This window comes from Artemia sp. Qi Xiang Cuo, chromosome 5 (assembly GCF_049724085.1).
Source record: "Artemia sp. Qi Xiang Cuo chromosome 5, ASM4972408v1, whole genome shotgun sequence".
In the NCBI taxonomy this organism is placed as follows: domain Eukaryota; kingdom Metazoa; phylum Arthropoda; class Branchiopoda; order Anostraca; family Artemiidae; genus Artemia; species Artemia sp. Qi Xiang Cuo.
In genome coordinates, this window is record NC_142798.1 from 20,917,547 (window position 1) to 20,936,870 (window position 19,324).

The following is a 19,324-nucleotide window of genomic DNA, read 5'->3' on the forward strand; positions in this document are numbered from 1 at the left end:
TTGTTTTTTTAGTTTGATTTCCGAACATTTTTGAATTATGCAGCTTTGATTTGGCTCACCGTACATGAATAATTAAAACGAAATTTGCATATTAATTTTAGTTTTTTTGGCTAAATAGCCTTCTCAAAATTTTATTCTGGCGTAACTTACGTAACGAACTTCTATATTCGTATATTTTTATTACGTATATCAGGGAGTTCAACCCCTAGTCAATACCTCGCTCTTTACGCTAAAGTTCAAATTTTGTTCAAATTCTTTAGGAATGATCCCTTAACCACAAAGGCCAATAATTAGAATACATAGCTCTGATGAAAGTACAAAAAAACTTTAGCGTAAAAAGTGAGTTAATGACTAGGGGGTGGACCCAATCATATACGTAATAATATCTGTTCGTCTTATGTTTTGATGTTGCTCCTTGCATTCAGTTGAAAAAAATTGTTTTTTTTTATATTTATTTTCTGATCGTTTTTTTAAATAATGCGGGGAAATCTGGCACCCCCTTCATAGCAATGTTCCTTCCCTCATGAAAACTTCCTTCATGGAAAGATCTTCCCATTAACACCCGACCCCCCCCCTTAACTACCGGAAAAAATCCCCCCTGAAAACTTTTGTATACTTCCCAATAACTGTTTGTGTTGTACCAACGCTGGCACCACAGTTTGTGTGGTAAGCCACGACTGCCACCAGATATTTGCGAAAAAATGGTGCTACACCACTTACTGGAGCGGACGCCTCGCTGGCGCCAAATATTGTAATGGAATGACCGCGGTTACCACTATTGTTCCGTAAATATAGAGTACGATAATACCTATTACAGTATACCTTGCTGCAGGGTATGATAACGTGATCGAACGGTCAAACGGCCAAACTCTAGGTCAAGGGTGCCCAACCAGGGTCTCCACTAATATCTCTTTGTAGGGTAAATGGACCCCCGTCGATATCATAATGTTGGTATTTCTCGCAACTTTTCCTATCCTGTCTGGGTTCCTGGAAAAATGGTCTATACAGCTTTAGAAAATAGCTTACTTGTAATCTTTTAAAAAAGTGCGCAAAAACAAATATTTAAATCCCCACACGGAGTCTCAATCTCAATGTCGACTAACTTATAATATTTTACCACATAGAGGAACCTTGGCACTTGGGGTGTGGCTCAGTTTGTCGCGGGCCAATCAAATATATCAAGTCCAGCAATTGAACTTGCCCTACACATATTTTCAGAATCAATGACTTGAAATTTAGCAAGCCCATTTGATGACTCATACTGATTTATAATCCAGTCAATTTATTTTCTCTTGCAAAATAGTTGCTTTGACGACGAGAGTTTAACTTACGATTCAAAATTCCCTGGTAGGTAAATGTAATTACAGAAAAGAAAATAGGTCATTTATCTGAAAAGAAAAGAAATAAGGGGTGGAACCCCAACAATAACCAATACTGTATGTAAACATTGGGAAAGTTCTTAACTCGCAGACCTTCCCCCGGGGACTGTGGGGGATTAAGTCATTCTCAAAGACATAGTTATTGTGTTTTTCGACCATGCTGAACAAAATAGCTATCTCAAAATTTTGATCGGGTGACTTTGGGTAAAATGAGCGTTAGAGGAGGCCTGGTTGCACTTCATTTTTTTGGTCACTTAAAAAGCGCACTAGAACTTTTAATTTCTGTTCGAATGAGCCCTCCCACGATATTCTAGGACCACTAGGTCGATACGATCACCCCTGGAAAAAAAAAACAAAAGACGAAAAACAAATAAACACGATCCCTGATCTTTCTTCTGGCAAAAACTATAAAATTCCACATGTTTGCAGATAGGAGCTTGAAGCTTCTATAGTAGGGTTGACTAATACGCTGAATCTGATGGTGTGATTGTCATTAAAATTCTATAACTAATAGGGGGTGTTTCCCTATTTTTTCAAAAATAAGGCAAATTTTCTCAGTGCGGTAAGTTCTGAATTTTAGTAAACTTGATGAAACTTATATATTTAAAATCTGCATAAAAATCTGATTCTTTTGGGGTATCTATTTGCATCAAAATTCCGTTTTTTAGAGTTTCGGTTACTATTGAGCCGGGTCGCTCCTTATTTACAGTCCATTACGAAGTGTTTGAAAATACGGAATTTGGAATAATTCTAAGAATTATGGTAATGGGTTTGTGTATTTTTCCAGGGATTATTGTGCCATTGCAGTGGCCGTATGAAATGGGGAAATGACTCGTTCGAATAAAGCTCTAAGTTTAATTTTCCTTCTCAAGTAATAAAAGAGATCACAACTTAGCCAAGTGCCGACTGTACCACGCATTAACAATTTTGGCCAAAATAAGGTCACAGCACTATTAAGGTAAAAATATGTAGCGTAATTATACAAGGTGGAGGATTTCTTCCCAAACATATATGCAGCCCACACAAAAAGGAACCGTTGTTATATATCGACTCTGTAGTAGCATTACTGACTACTCAGAATTCTAAAATTACGCACCGGCTGCCTCGGGGGTTGGATCAGTGAATATTTTAGTGAAGGGCTAGGGGAGAGACATAAAATATTTGCTTGAAAAGTATTTTTGGGTATAAGATTCCCCAACTTACTAAGGATAGGGAGGGAGACTCACCCTTTGCATCCATTACTTGAAGGAGTACAGTTAGGTTTAGCGTTCAATTTGGGTAAAGAATGGAGGTAGGGGGTAGAGTTTCCCCATAGTTGTGAAATTTACTGCGTAAATTAAATTTATTGTGAATGAGCCTTTATTCTAGAATCGTTTCGTGCAAAAGTAAGAACACTAGTGTTAAGAGCTGAATGTGATATCAAGACCGGACACAGATTAAAGAAAACTTGTTAGTCTTTTTTAAAGTTTAATTGAATCAAGGAACAACTGTTACCTCATCGAGTAAGAAATACTTCCATCTTTTTTCAGACGAAAAAACTTATTTGGCATTGTAATAGTATGGAGGTAAGACCTTTTCCCATTATAGAAGAAGGTGTCTGGCTTCCATATTCCATCTAACGTTTTAATGCTCAAACTCAACTCATCTATTTCACTCTCAAACGTAAGACGGGCATCATGCCAGGCTTGCCGAAAATAACACTCCATGGAATACTCCTTGAATAAAAAAAAGTAAGTTTAGAGCATTCTTTCCTGGACAGAATTAAAGAAAGTACAATAGAAAAAAGGGATTGCCATAGTCCTTTGATGGGAAGTCAACAACAGCTGATTGTCTCTGTTGCGTTCTAAAAGGCTTTCAGGAAAACAATAGTCAAACTCTTGCTGTATTTTTGCCCCAGGTCTACACAAACAGCAAGAGTACGCTAGCGTGGGTTTGATAAAAGAGCGGTTTGCAGTTATTAGTGGGGTGGCTAAGCTTTAAAAATAAAAATAATCGTTTAGTGTTTGAAGAAAACATGTAAATTAGGGGACATTTACTTTTGACTACGCTGAACAGTCCTGGAAGTGAGGGCAAAAAATTTGGTCACTAGAACGTCGTCAAAGCATCGTAAAACGTTGCGAATCATTGGAAAAAATACAAATGGTGGTTTAATAGCGCAAGATAGTCTTAAAATGGATAGAAATTCTGTTTATTGTGCTGGTCGTCTCACACTTATCCTCAAATGATGAAAACGTTGTACAAACGTAACATAACGTCGCGTGTCTTCATAAAAATATATTTTTTTGATATATAAGAGTCGGTAAAGTAAAATGATAGACGATGTCTCAACTGCGCTGAAAAACTCATAGAAAGGGAGGCGAAGATATTATCAGTGGAACGTCGTTAATCCTACAATTTAACGCTATATGACAAATTTAGATGGAGTGTTCATAGGTATTAGGGCCATGTCCCTGATTTCCAGATAAATGTCCTTTTCTTTTTGTTTCTTAGCTAAATTAAATTATCCCTACTCTGGGACTCGCTCTGAGACATCTTCCTCTCTTTCTAATTCATTTGTTTTTCTGCTTAGCTTAATATTGTTTATCCTAATTTTCCGTTTAGTATACCTATTGAACAAGCACACAAGCAATGGAATAAATTAATTAAATATATTGGTGGTGTAGTTGGTCTAGCTTCTGATGAGAAGGATCTCAGACGAATTTTAGTTGCTGGACCAGAAATCGCAAATTTGATTGAAGAGTTTGAGCTCCAATATTTTGGGACGAAAAACAGTCTGTCTACGCATCACAAAGAAAATGAAAACACGCAGAAGCAATTTTTAGTTGATGTGAAGAGGCTTGCGGATGTCGTCGAAGAATTTGGAAATCAATTTGAAGAAGAGCCCAACGAATTGCTTATTTAAGATAGTTAAAAAATTGTTCTGGTAAAAGGACTTGTTTCATCCCTATATCAGAAAGGGGAACAGCAGTACAAGGAATTCGTGATGAACCTCTTACGGAAACAACCACTGTCAGACAAAATCCCTCAAAATATTGTCGAAATATTTCAGAAAAAGCGAGAACATACTGCAAGTATACCAATGAAGAGCAAGCTAGATGCCTCCAGAAAGAACGAAGACCTTTTTTCTGGTCTCTAGATTGCTAGCCAATCCAAATCTACTGACCTAACAAACTTCTTCTTCCATGAAAAACAGATGTTTCCTCCCGCGCTTTCAAGCGAGGTTAAGCTCCGAAGCAGACCAAAATTCAATATCATTCCACTGCTGCTTGAATATGCAGAAACATGTTCAGAGTTACCAATATCTATTTTAGCTCTGTTTAGTTCGCAGTGGATTTTGGATGGAGCAGTCATCGTACATATTTTGAAACCTGGCGAAGCCAAAGCTTTTGATGGATTATACAGTTGACGTGTTCATTCCGTATATTCAACCTTAACTCATGCGATACAAAAGACTTGATATCATATGGGATGTGTGCACAGAAGATAGCCTGAAATCTGGAACAAAAGCAAAACGTAGAACAGGATCAGTACGGGATCAGGGATGAGGAACAGGGATCAGATAAGTAGAAACATGTTCAGAGTTGCCAATATCTATTTTATCTCTGTTTAGTTCGCAGTAGATTTTGGACGGAGCATTCATTGTACATATTTTGAAACCCGGCGAAGCCAAAGCTTTTGGTAGATTATACAGTTGACGTGTTCATTCCGTATATTCAACCTCAGCTCATGCGATACAAAAGACATGATATCATATGGGATGTGTGCATAGAAGATAGCCTGAAATCTGGAACAAGAGAAAAACGTAGAACAGGATCAGTACGGGATCAGGGATGAGGAACAGGGATCAGATAAGTAGAAACATGTTCAGAGTTGTCAATATTTATTTTAGCTCTGTTTAGTTCGCAGTGGGTTTTGGACGGAGCAGTCATCGTACATATTTTGAAACCCGGCGAAGCCAAAGCTTTTAGTGGATTATACAGTTGTCGTGTTCATTCCGTATATTCAACCTCAGCTCATGCGATACAAAAGACTTGATATCATATGGGATGTGTGCATAGAAGATAGCCTGAAATCTGGAACAAGAGAAAAACGTAGAACAGGATCAGTACGGGATCAGGGATGAGGAACAGGGATCAGATAAGTAGAAACATGCTCAGAGTTGCCAATATCTGTTTTAGCTCTGTTTAGTTCGCAGTGAATTTTGGACGGAGCAGTCATCGTACATATTATGAAACCCGGTGAAGCCAGAGTTTTTGGTGATTGTACAATTGATGTGTTCATTCCGTATATTCAACCTCAGCTCATGCGATACAAGATACTTGATATCATATGGGACGTGTACATAGAAGATAGCCTGAAATCTGGAACAAGAACAAAAGGTGGAACAGGGATCAGAAACCGGGTTTTGTTCACAAACAGGATATCCCAGAAGTCAAAATGGAAAGCTTCTTGCAGGCTGATGAGAATAAGCAAGAGCTGTTTGAATTCCTGTCGGAAATTTTCTTGGAAAAGATAGGCCAACCCGAAAATCGAGAGCTATTTGCTACAAGGAATGAACTTGTGTTGTAGTCTGACCGAATGATCAATACTAGAAATTCAAGTCCCAGTCCATGAAAAGGTTTATACACACATTGTTCTAAACTCAAAGGTAAGCAGTGATGCTTGGTACAAGCTCCTGATGATTCAGTCGGTAGGCACGGATATTTTGTTTTGCTGGTTCGATTTTTCCACGATTTGAATGTCGATGAATTGTGTATGTCCTTTGAAGTTGATGAAAACTGTAAGTTTATCCCGATACACTGCATCACTGCGAGGCTTGGTCCAAATGTAAAACACAACCAACTTTCTATGCCTTCCTTGGCTTCGACACCACTTCTTCATTTGTGAACGTTGGCCCTGCTAGGAATCACGTTGGAATCTAGAATATCATCATCGATGACTAGCGCAACCGAAGGTAATAAAGACACTGACAAGGTCGTTGTTGCTGAGCTCTAGTGATTTGTAATTCTTCTATATTACCGCACGAGTTGCAATGCCGATATCAACGAGGCTTGCAAAAACCTATTTAGCCAGGGTAAATCAGTGGGCTGAATTCCTCCAACAAGAGCAAAAACACTGCAGCATATCTGAAGTGCTGTTTTCCAGGCCAGAATCTGGAATTAATCACTTAGACCTGAACAATTTAAACTCGATCCTTCAGAATGGGGATGGAAATGAGACAAAGGTGGAAAATGGGTTCCATATTGAAGCGATTTACCAGAGGAGTCTTCTACCTGCAAAGAGGTGACCAAGTGCAATTATAAAAAAGGCTGTGTTTCATATGGAAATTTTTAAAAGCAAATCTGGTATGCACCACCAGATGCAGATGTAGCGGAAAACGTTCTTATTCTTAAAAAAGTCCTTAATTTGCTGTTCAAATTATTCAAAGTTGTTGTTTCCCGTCAAATTTCAATGGAAGTGATGTTTTATTTTCAAGCGATTTGAAGTACCTCTTTTTAAATTACGACAAATCTCACAAAGTCCCTGAAATTTCTTTTTGTAATATCCATATTTATGCATGAAAAGTCAACTTGAAACATGAAAAAGTAAAAATCAGTTTAATTGTAATAAAAATATTGAATCATCCACCTAGTCGTTTTCTTGTACAGTGCTAAAAGTATTCGTTACACGACGTTTTCAGCATATCCATAAAGTTCTGAAACATAATTATAATTCTTGGAATCAGTTTGTATAATTAATGTCCGGCTTCTTGTCAAACAGTTCGTGGTAACGAACTGTAAGTAAGGAGCGACCCGGCTCAATGGTAACCGAAACTCTAGAAAACGGGTTTTTGATACCAATAGATACATCAAAAGAATCATATTTCAATGCTGATTTCAAATATATAACTTTTATCAAGTTTAGTGCTACCCATCAAAAGTTATGTGCCTGAGAAAATTTGGCTGATTTTCAAAAAAAGGGGGAAAGACCCCCCAAAAGTTATAGAACCTTAATGAAAATCACACCATCATATTTAGAGTATCAGAGAACCCTACTGTAGAGGTTCCAAGCTCCTATCTACAAAAATAGGGAATTTTGCATTTTTTGCCAGAAGAAAGATCACGGATGCGTGTTTATTTGTTTTTTTTTTTGTGTTTTTTCCCCCGGGGATGATCGTATCGACCCAGTGCTCCTAGAATACCGTGGCTGGGCTCATTGGAACGGAAATTAAAAGTTCTAGTGCCCTTTTTAAGCGACCAAAAAAAATGGAAGGCAACTAGGCCCCCTCCAACGCAAATTTTTTCCCAAAGTCATCCGATCAAAATTTTGATATAGCCATTTTTTTCAGCATGGTCGAAATTATGACAACTATGTATTTAAGGATGACTTAATTCCCCGAAATCCTCGGGGGGAGGGCTGAAAGTTATGAACTTTACCCAATGTTAACATATGGTTTTGGTTATTGGGAAGTATAAAGACGTTTTCAGGGGGGATTTTTTCTGGTAGTGGAGGGAGGGAGTTGGGTTGGGGGTTATGTGGGAGGATCTTTCCATGAAGGAATTTTCATGGGGGAAGGGACATTGCTATGAAGGGGGCGCCAGATTTCCCAGCATTCTTTAAAAAAAAGACCAGAAATCAAATAAAAAAATAAGTTTTTCAACTGATAGTAAGGAGCAACATCACAACTTAAAACGAACGGAAAATGTTACGTATATGATTGGGTTCACCCCTTAGTCATTACCTCCCTCTTTAAGCCAAAGATGTTTTAGTACTTCCCTTAGACCTATTTATTCTATTTAACGGCCTTTGTTATTAAGGGTCATTTTTAAAGAACAAAATTCGAAATTTAGCTTAAAGAGCAAGGTATTGACTAGGGGGCGAATTCCTTAATATACGTATTAAGAATATATGAATATAGAAGTTCGTTACGTAAGTTAATTCGTAAGTTACGTATATTTATTGCTAATAAAAACGTTCGTAAATAAAATTAAACAAGTTTCGAGAAAGCCATTTAACCAAATAAAAGTAAAATTAATATGAAATTTTTTTTGTAATTATTCATGTACGTTGAGTAAAAACCGAAATCTTTATTAATTCCAAACCGGTCAAAAGTTAAATAAAAAAAACAAGTTTTCTTTATTGAAAGTAAGTAGCGACATTAAAAGTTAAAATAAACAGAAATCATCCCATATATGAAGGGGGCTGTCCCCTTCTCAAAGCATCGCTCTTTACGTTAATGTTTGACTTTCTCACAACTCTATTTTTTAAACAATAAAAAAATTAGCGTAAAGAGCGAGGCGTTGAGGAGGGGAAAGCCTCTTTCATATACAGAATAATTTCTGTATTGGTATTTCTGTATAGTATTGGTTTTGGTTTATTGGAAAGCCATTTAGCACAAGAAAATTAAAATTAATATGCGAATTTTTTTTTACTTATTCAGTGACGGTAAGCCAAAATAAAAGCTGCATTAACTAAAAAACGATCAGAAATTAAATAAAAAAAAACAAGTTTTTTTATCTGAAAGTAAGGAGCGACATTAAAACTCAAAACGAACAGAAATTATTCAGTATATGAAAGAGGCTGTCCCTCCTCAACGCCTCGCTCTTTACACTAAAGTTTTTTATTGTTTAAAAAAATAAAGTAGTGAGAAAGAGTCAAACTTTAGCGTAAAGAGCGAGGCGTTGAGGAGGACAGCCCCTTTCATATATGGAATAATTTCTGTTCGTTTTAAGTTTTAATGTCGCTCCTTACTTTCAGTTAAAAAAACTTGCTTTTTTTTATTTAATTTAAAAAAAAAATTCATGATACTTGGCATATCTACAACGTTCTGAAATAGAATTTTAATTCTTAGAATCAGGTTGTATAGTTTATGTCTGACTTTTTATTTTCAAAAAATTTACCCATATTACAACGTCAAAACGTCACATAACCTAACGTGACCTACTGACAACGTTGATATTTTTAAGAAAACTGAGGTACACAATCCTGATTTATGGCCTCTAATGCGATGCAAAAATGACTAATACAACCTGAACCTCATTTTTTGCCAGTGTGATCAGAAGCTTAGTTTTACCCATTTAAGACTTTCGTGCGTTATCTAAACCCTTTTTAAAGATAAGCAACGCTATACAACGTTTTGACGTCGTTCTTGTCACCTAATTTTCACTTCTCTTTCTAGGAATTTCAGCATAGTTGAGTCCTTCATCCACGGCTTTAATTTACTGACTAATACATCAGCAAACCGTTATTTGAAAAAAGAAGTGACATATTGTGACGTTTAGGTGACGTTCTTATAATCTGAGGCTAAAAGTGAGACAACCAGTACGTTCAGCAGCATTTTTTTTATCCATTTCACGATTTTCTCGGGTAATTAAAAGCTGTATATTCCTAACGCCTCCAGCGTATGGTACCAAGCCACCAGTTTAAATACTGACGATACTAGGGTATAATATCGGAGTCAAGTGGTCCCAAGGGTTCTACAGGTTCTTCACCCCCTGATATTACAACCAGAGTGGGTTCGACAAGTGTACTAACTGTCAGGTGAGTAAGAACCAAACTATCTGGTCCAAGGTGCTGCAACCTGTTTCACCACTAATAAATATATTCTTGGAGGGTGATGGGTCCTCCGGTCAATGCTACAATGTCGATAATTCTCGATACTCTTTCCCTAACCCCACCAGAAATCGGAGAAAAATATTCTAATACACTCGTAGGAAATAGCTTATTTTTGTTTGCCAATGTCCACTCCAATATCACTATCTGAATTCTAAACGGGAAGTAACTAAGAAAAATCTGCACACATAAAAAGAAAGGTTGCTTCTGGCCTAACCCAGTGTGCATGCAGGTCAATCAAATATTTGAGAAGTCCAAACCGAACTTACTTTTCGCATATATTTTCTTTCAATAGCCAAAGTCAGCCAGATAAAAATGAAATTTCAAGTCACTGTCTTCCCTCTGGTGAAACTATTGCCTTGACAAAGAGGGTTTAACTTGTAAATTAAAATTATAGTACAGGTAAATATAAGCAAAAAAATGAAAAAGGATATTTATCTGATAAAAAAAGGGCGTGCGCCCAAACACCTCCCTCGTGAGATAAGCGGCCATCTATGCGCCATGCTGGTTCAATTTTAGCAACCTAAAACACTAAACGTCAACTTTACAATATCAGTTAGCCTTCTGTCTTTCATCTCTGAGCAATGTCTGGTGTGCTGCTTCCACAACATGGCTCAGGATCTGTCAGCAGAATGTTTGAGAATTCTAAAAATTGAAGTCCACAAGGTTAGCAGAAAATAACCTTGCCCATCTAGAAATTCTAGAAATTCTCTGGCCTAGCCAAAGTAAACTATAATCCCCAAATCAACCGCATAATGGAAATTTCGAATAGAGATAACAATCTTGTAGGTTCAGGTCAACCTTAGTCAGGCGTTTGCAGTACGATTAACAAGAATTTTCTCGCTCTCACAAAATTTACATAAAGAGAAGTGAAAAATCGGGATTCTGACGTATGAATTGTGTCAGACGTCCAAAAGGGACTGGCCAAACTAGCCTTTTAACCTCCAGCGTTGAAAATATATCCACGTTTGAATTGAAACACGCCTTACCCAATGACATAACTTAAAATTATTCATGACAAAAAATATACAAGGGTCCGCGAAAACGATTGGAGTGCAGAGAAATATGGTAAAAATCAGAGCGAACGATGAGTTTGTTTTTCTGGGTCTCATCTCCAAACAAAGAATGCACGTTGGTGCTAGCTGAAGATAAAACTTGGATATGTAACTCAAGGATTACGGTTTAGGGGAAATAATTGTCGATTCCCATGAAAAGTAAAAACAGCGAATGGGATTACTTGCTAAAGATTTGATTATGAAGTGACCTGTAATGGGAAAGAGCATCTCCTAGAGACCCAAGATTAAAAAGGCAAAGTCTCGGTAACGGGATCACGACTGGCCAACCAGTTGTGTGTTGAGGAAACCGACTATCATTAATGGCTCCTCGAAGGGACTCTTCCTCTCAAAAGAGACCAAATATCCCTCAGAACTGATAAGACCAATTCCAGATTTCTTCCCAAGTCTTTCCAATCCAGCCTGAAATTCAATGCCTCCCAACTTTTCCGAAACCAATTAAAATCCGCTCAATTCTACTTTTTGATCATCTCTTGTTCTCAGTGGGTCCAAGACCTTTTCGATCTAAGCTTGTTAAGATCTAAGCTTGGTAATTCTCATTGGTAACTCTTGTCTGATAATTCTCCCAAAATTTTTCTCTCCGCCATTACAAGCTGAATTTGTAAATCGTAACTCTTTTTTTCATATATCTTTTCTTTTCTACTTTTCTCAAATTTTTCACTCGCGCAAAATAAATCATCTCCAAATCTGAGTTGGATCCAAGTATCCGCCATCTTGGACTGCACTTCTTTATTGTAGTCCCATTTTATATTTCTTTTCTCTCTCTTAATTTTCTTTACTTTTGCCGAAGTATTAAACAAATACTTCGGCGGATTAAAACTAAATTCTTAATTTGTAATTTCACTTTGCAACTTCTTTCTCTCTTTTAGTTCTATTTGTTTTTCAGAAGAAACAAATAAATCTTCGTCGAATGGGAATTGAATTGCCACATTTGGTTTTTCAAATTGTATCAGAATTTTTCCAGCTTTTTGTGGAAATGTGTGCCCTATAAATTTCTTTCCAGTTTTCTCTGACAAATTGAGTGTTTCACCTTGGTGCCTTTTCGTCGGTGCCTCATATTTGTTATATGTGATTAGAATTTTTTTTTGTTTTATTCAAAAGTTTCCTGGAAAATCAATTTTACGTGTCTCATTTTTTATATAAGTTGGCCTAGCCAACTCTATATCCCCCGCAGTTATACAAGTCGCTTCTAGGGATAGGCGATTCGCTATATATCCAATATCCCCTCCTATACAAAAATTTACTGCAAGAGTAAGTACTAGGCCTGCCTTTTTTGTTTTTTGCTGGACCCTGAAGTCTGTCTTTGCAATTTCAGTTCTAACCCAAGTTGACGGACAAAAATGCTTATCTCCATAATAACATAATGTTGTCGTATCACTATGGTTTACCTCCGTTCTATCAATTAGGTCGGTTCGCCAACAAGTTTGGTCAATGCAAGAATCAATTGCCATTTCAACAAATTTTTCTTTAATTTTTCCGTATATTTTATGTGACTGCAAACGCATAACTTTTTTCATTGTTATGAGCCATAGCCAAGGCTGTCGTTTTATGTGTTTTTTTTAATAGTCTTTATTGGGGCAATTTTGTGCAAAATGCGTGTAGTACCACAGTTATAATAAGTTAATTCTCCTTCTTTGGGCTGAACTGTACTTTTTTGCTTTGTGTAATAGTACCTATTTCTCTTATGAATTAAAAAAATTATTCCCACAAAATGAGTTTTTCAAAGAAAAGCAAAGAACTCCATTAAACCAAAAATAACCAGAAATAAGATCAAATAATCTACCAAGCGTAAAACAAACAAAAATCACCATCAATAAATAAACAAAACCCAAAACTAACAGATATTACAGGAAATAACCGAGTCAAACTCAAAACAAGCAGAAATTAACATGAGTAGGACTGACAGCCCCTATACCTTCTCGAGACCGAAACATAATTTGCATTTTACTAAAAAGAGTAAATTTTAAATGATTCCAACTTTTTAACTTTAATAAATCTAAAATTAATAAGTCTTTAATGAATAAACATAAACATATGTAGGCCTATATTAGACTGACAATGGACATTCATTTGTATTTAATTGTACCTAGCCTTGATTGTAGCCTTAGCTGTACTAGTATCAATTGGGGTTCCACCCCTTGTTCTTTGCTTTTTTCAGATAAATGACCGGTTTTCTTTTCCGTAATTACATTTGTTTAGATTCACCTATAGTATAATTTTCAATCACAAGTTAAACTCTCGTTGCTATGCTAGATTCTTTTGCAATAAGTAAGCTTTCAAGTTAAATGCCATTTTTTTCTTCCGGGTCTGGGCCATTGAAAGATAATATTATTCAAAAGAAGCCAGGGATTTGAACTTTTATTTAGCTGATTGGTTAGGGCAAATCTAAGGTCCACCCCTACAGAAAGAGCATTTGTACAGAAGGGATGTTTTTATTTTTAGTCTGCATTTGATACCCCGCCGAGTGAGTACGTATGTTTTTTCATAATTGATAAATGTGTTTTGTGCCCATTTAGAAGAATAAAAGTAAGCTATTTTCTACAGCCGTGTAGACTATTTTTCCAGGAACCCAGACAGGGTAGCAAAAGAGTTGCGAGAAATACCGTCGTTTATTATATTGAGAGGGGGGTCCGTTTACCCTCCAAAGAGATAGCTAGAAATGTTAGTGGTGACCCAGGCTGTGTGCACCCTTAGCCTAGAGTTTGGTTGTTTTACCGTTCGATCATGTAACCATACCCTGGATCAGGATATACAGTATTAGGGTTTTAACATACTCTATAGTTACAGTACAGTAGTGGTGACCGCGAGACATTCCATTAGAATATTTGACACTAGCAAGGTGTTCCCGTCCAAATAGGTGGTGCAGCACCATTTCCGGGTCAATATCTGGTGGCTAACGTGTTTACCAGTGCAATATCTGTTGGCAGTGTCCACTACAATACAATAGTATCATAATAGTAGTGGTAGTAGCAGGAACAGTAGTAGTAGTAATAGTGTTGTATTAGTGGTAGTAGTAACAGCAATAGCAGCAGTATTATTAGTAGTAGTAGCTGGTACAGGTTGCCTTTTGATCAGTTGAACATCCCATTCTTGATGCCTCAGAAGTTTCCTCTTGATACGGTAAGCCGTTCCAAATATATTGCTGATACGCCCGCATCAGCAATCTGCATGCACGAAGTATGTTTTGATTCAGTTCAACAAACATATCAACGTTTCCTCAGATCTTTATTTCAATGTTTTCAGCCTTGGAAGTTCTCGCTACACAAGTAGTAGTGTTAGTAGCAGTAGTAGTAGTAGTGTTAGCGGTACTTGTAATGGTTGTTGTAGTATTAGTAGTACTGTCGTGAAGATATTACCTTTTCGGTCAATTGATCATCTGATCAACACTAGTGTTGTAACTGGTAAAACTGGTCACGGTAAAATTGGATATTTTAAGTATTTTACCTTAATTTTATGGACACTTGTAAAATTGGTATTTTACCTATTCTGCAAAATTTACGTATTTTACATAATTTACGCATTTTACCTATTTTATTGGTATTTTACCGGTATATTACATATTTTACTGACAAATTTTACGCCGCCTTGCAATTTTACACAAAAGCGCAAAGGGGCTGACAGAAAAAGAACTGAATATGATTTTGTTTTGTGTATTGCTGAGTTCACGGTTTAACAGGCCGTCTGTCTGACTTATATCTCTTGTTATCAGAACGATAAAGTGTATTACAGTACAGGTAATTATCATAGGCAGCGCAATAGCGCTGCCTAAGTAAAGAACGATGTGGGCACAATGTGTTTTTTTTTTCTTAAGCCGGGCACTTCGTATCGAAGGAGTTGTCATAATAGCTTCAAAATTGGCTCATTCATTTGGAACTTGTTGTGGCTAGTGCCCTTTTTAATAGTTGAAAGTTATTGGAGGGCAACTAGCCCCCCCCCCCCCTACGCCCATCATTTCCCCAAACACATCAAATAAAAATTTTGAGATAAGTCATTCTGTTCAGCGTAGTTGATTTTCAGATAGAAAATATATTTTTGAGGAGGACACTCCCCCTTAGCCCTCGGGGCAAGGGTTTTAATTTATGCCCTGAGGTCATATAAGAACGATGTTGCCACAATGTACTACGTATTATTTTTTTCCTTTAGAACAGGGCACTTCATATGGAAGGGGTCGTCGTAGAAACTTCAAAAGGGGTTCATTCGATTGGAAATTGAGAGTTCGAGTGCCCTTTTTAATAGTCGAAAGTGATTGGAGGGCAACTAGCCCCTCCCCCCACGCCGATCATTCCCCCAAACACATCCAATCAAAATTTTGAGATAGCCATTTTGTTCAGCGTAGTTGATTTCCAGATAGAAAATATGTTTTTGAGGCGGACACTCCCCCAAAACCTTCAGGGCAAGGGTTTTAAGTTATGCCCTGGGGTCATATAAGGTTTTTATAGAAGGCGTTGTAGTAGATACTTCGAAACAGGTTCATTCGATTGGAAATTCGAAGGACTAGTACCCTATTTAATAGTCGAAAGTGATTGGAGGGCAACTAGCCCTCCCCACGCCCATCATTCCCCCAAACACATCTAATCAAAATTTTGAGATAGCCATTTTCTCAGCGTAATTGATTTCTAGATAGAAAATATGTTCTTGAGGAGGAAACTCCCCCACAACCCTCAGGGTAATGGTTTTAAGTTATGCCCTGGGGTATATAAGGTTTTTATAGAAGGCGTTGTCTTAGAAACTTCAAAAAAGGCTCATTTGATTGGAAATTCAAAGGGCTAGTGCTCTTTTATGCCCTGAGGGCTTATAAGAACGATGATGGCACAATGTACTATTTATTATTTTTTTCTTTAGAGATGGGCACTTCATATGGAAGGGGTCGTCGTCGAAACTTCAAAAGGGTTCATTCGATTGGAAATTGAGAGTTCTAGTACTCTATTTAATAGGCGAAACTGATTGGAGGGCAACTAGCCCCCCCACGCCCATCATTGCCCCAAACACATCCAATCAAAATATTGAGATAGCCATTTTGTTCAGCGTAGTTGATTTCCAGATAGAAAATATGTTTTTGAGGAGGACACTCACCCACAACCCTCAGGGCAAGGGTTTTAAGCTATGCCCTGGGGGCATATAACGTTTTTATAGAAAGTATTGTCGTAGAAACTTCAAAACAGGCTCATTCGATTGGAAATTTGAAGGGCTAGTACCCTTTTTAATAGTCGAAAGTGATTGGAGGGCAAATAGCCCCCCCCCATCCATGTCGATCATTCCCCCAAACACATCCGATCAAAATTTTGAGATAGCCATTTTGTTCAGCGTAGTTGATGTCCAGATAGAAAATAAAATTTTGAGGGGGACACTCCCCCAAAACCATCAGGGCAAGGGTTTTCAGTTATGCGCTGGGGGCATATAAGGTTTTTTAATGAAAGCGTTGTCGTAGAAACTTCAAAAAAAGCTCATTCGATTGGAAATTCAAAAGACTAGTGCCCTTTTTAATAGTCGAAAGACATTGGAGGGCAACTAGCCCCCCCCCCTCACGCCCATCATTTACCCAAACACATCCAATCAAAATTTTTAGATAGCCATTTTGTTCAGCGTAGTTGATTTCCAGATAGAAATTATGTTTTTGAGGAGGACACTCCCCCACAACCCTCAGGGCAAGGGTTTTAAGTTATGCCCTGGGGGCATATAAGGTTTTTTATAGAAGGCGTTGTCGTAGAAACTTCAAAAAAAGGAAACTAGCCCTTTGAATTTCCAATCGAATGAGCTACTCGATTGGAAATTCAAAGGGCTAGTTTCCTTTTTAATAGTGGAAAGTGATTAGAGGGTAACTAGCCCCCCCAAGCCCATCATTCCCACAAACACATCCAATAAAAATTTTGAGATAGCAATTTTGTTCAGCGTAGTTGATTTCCAGATAGAAAATATATTTTTGAGGAGGACACTCCCCCACAAACATCAGGGATTATAACTTATGCCCTGGGGGCATATAAGGTTTTCATTGAAATCTTTGTCGTAGAAACTTGAAAAAGGGCTCATTTGATTTGAAATTCAAAGGGATAGTACCCTTTTTAATAGTCGAAAGCGATTTGAGGGCAACTAACCCCCCTCTCACGCCCATCTTTTCCCCAAACACATCCAATCAAAATTTTGGACAGCCATTTTATTCAACGTAGTTGAAAATTTTGGAAATTTAGTCTTTAAGGATGACAACCCCTCACCCCACAGCCGTCAGGGCAAGGGTTATAAGCTATTCCCTGGGGCATATAAAGTTTTTATTGAAAGCGTTGTCGTAGAAACTTCCAAAGGGCTCATTCATTTGGAAATTAAAAGGGCTAGTGCCTTTTTTAATAGTTGAAAGTGATTGGATAGAGACTAACGCCCTCTCAATTCCACCATTTTCCAAAACATCCAATCAAAATTTTGAGATATCCATTTTGTTCAACTTAGTTTAACGTTATGGAAATTAGGTCTTTTAGGATAATAACCCTCTCAGAGCCCTCAGTGCAAGGGTTGTAAGTTATGCCCTGGGGCATATAAGGTTTATATAGAAAGTTGTTGCATAAATCATAGGCAGTGCGATCGCGCTGCCTAAGTAAAGAACGGGGACACTCGAGAACGATACAAGAAACGGGGACTAAGTAAAGAGGAGAAAACTCCCCCACAACCGTCAGGGTTATGGTTTTAAGTTATGCCCTGGAGGCATATAAAGCGATGTTGGCACAATGTATTATTGATTAATTTTTTCCTTTAGAGCAGGGCACTTCGTATCGAAGAAGTTGTCGTAGAAACTTCGAAAAGCGCTTATTCAGTTGGAGATTGGAGTGGCTTATGCCCTTTTTAATAGTCAAAAGCGATTGGAAGGTGACTAACACCCCTCTCACACCCACCATTTCCCCAACCACATCCAATCAAAATTTTGGAGATAGCCATGTTGTTTAACGTAGTTGAAAGTTCTGGAAATTTGGTCTTAGAGGATGACAACCAGCCTAACAGACCTTAGGGTAAGGGTTATAATTTATACCTTCGGGATATATAAGGTGTTTATAGAAAGCGTTGTCGTTTCCAAAAGGGCTCATTCGATTAGAAATTGAAAGGTCTAGTGCCCTTTTTAATAGTCGAAAGTGATTGGAAGGCTTGACATTTTTATGGTAAAGATCGATGTCGGTATAATGTATGATTTTTGTTGTTATTGTTGTTGTTTAGACCAGGGCACTTCGTATCGAAGGAGTTGTCATGGGAACTTCGAAAATGGCTCATTCGATTGAAAATAGAAAGGGCTGATGCCCTTTTTAATAGTCGAAAGTGATTGGAGGGCAACTAATCCCCCTACCACTCCCACCTTCCAACGCCCACCCTCCCACGCCAACCCTCCCAATTCTACTCTTAAAATTTAAGCAAATCAAAAAAGCGTAAGTGTATCCAAGCTACCAAAGAAAGTAAGCAGATTTTTTTGTGGACGGTACCAATTTGTCCATGTTAGACCAATTGGAGTAAGTTTGAAAATAAGTTAAGAACTACTTTCTTTGCTCGGATCTTTAAGAGGGTTTATGTTGTTAAAAAATGCTGAAAGTTGTTCTCCGGCATACAAATAACAGGCCAAACTACAAAGTCTTAAATAAACCGAAAATTTTTAAAATGTTATAATCTTTTTCTCTGGAAATACTATGTCAATATTAAACGAACAGAAATTAATTAAAAAAACTTTTTTCCACAAAATAAGTTTTCAAAGAAAAGTAAAGAACTCCATTAAACAATAAATGAGGAAAAATCAAATCAAATAATCGACCAAGCGCATAACTACCTCAAATCAGCATCGATAAATAAATGAAACCCAAAACGAACAGAAATTACAATAATTAACCGAGTCAAACTCAAAACGAGGAGAAATTAACATAAGTTAGGCACAAAACCCCTATGCCTTCCTAAGGCCAGAACCAAATTTGGACTTTACTGGGCATTTGGGCATTGTCAGTTTAATATACATATACTGAGTAAAAACTTTATATTTTTTCAGTAAAGTGGAAATTTTGTTCTGGCCTTGGGAAGGCATAGCATATATATATATATATATATATATATATATATATATATATATATATATATATATATATATATATATATATATATATATATATATATATATATATATATATATATATATATATATATATATATATATATATATATATATATATATATATATATATATATATATATATATATATATATATATATATATATATATATATATATATATATATATATATATATATATATATATATATATAT

The 19,324-nt window shown here is 36.9% G+C and overlaps 1 protein-coding gene across 1 annotated transcript in view; it reads right to left on the reverse strand.

Annotated features, from left to right (window-relative positions):
• Positions 1-19,324, reverse strand: part of LOC148951939 (gamma-aminobutyric acid receptor subunit alpha-6-like) — a 153,874-nt gene that overhangs the window by 122,136 nt on the left and 12,414 nt on the right. Inside the window, exons 3-4 of the mRNA XM_089089104.1 lie at positions 13,835-13,977; positions 2,874-3,094 (exon numbers count right to left, since the gene is read on the reverse strand). Of these exons, the coding sequence (XP_088945230.1) occupies positions 2,874-3,094; positions 13,835-13,977 (364 nt within the window). The remainder of the gene's footprint in view (positions 1-2,873; positions 3,095-13,834; positions 13,978-19,324) is intronic.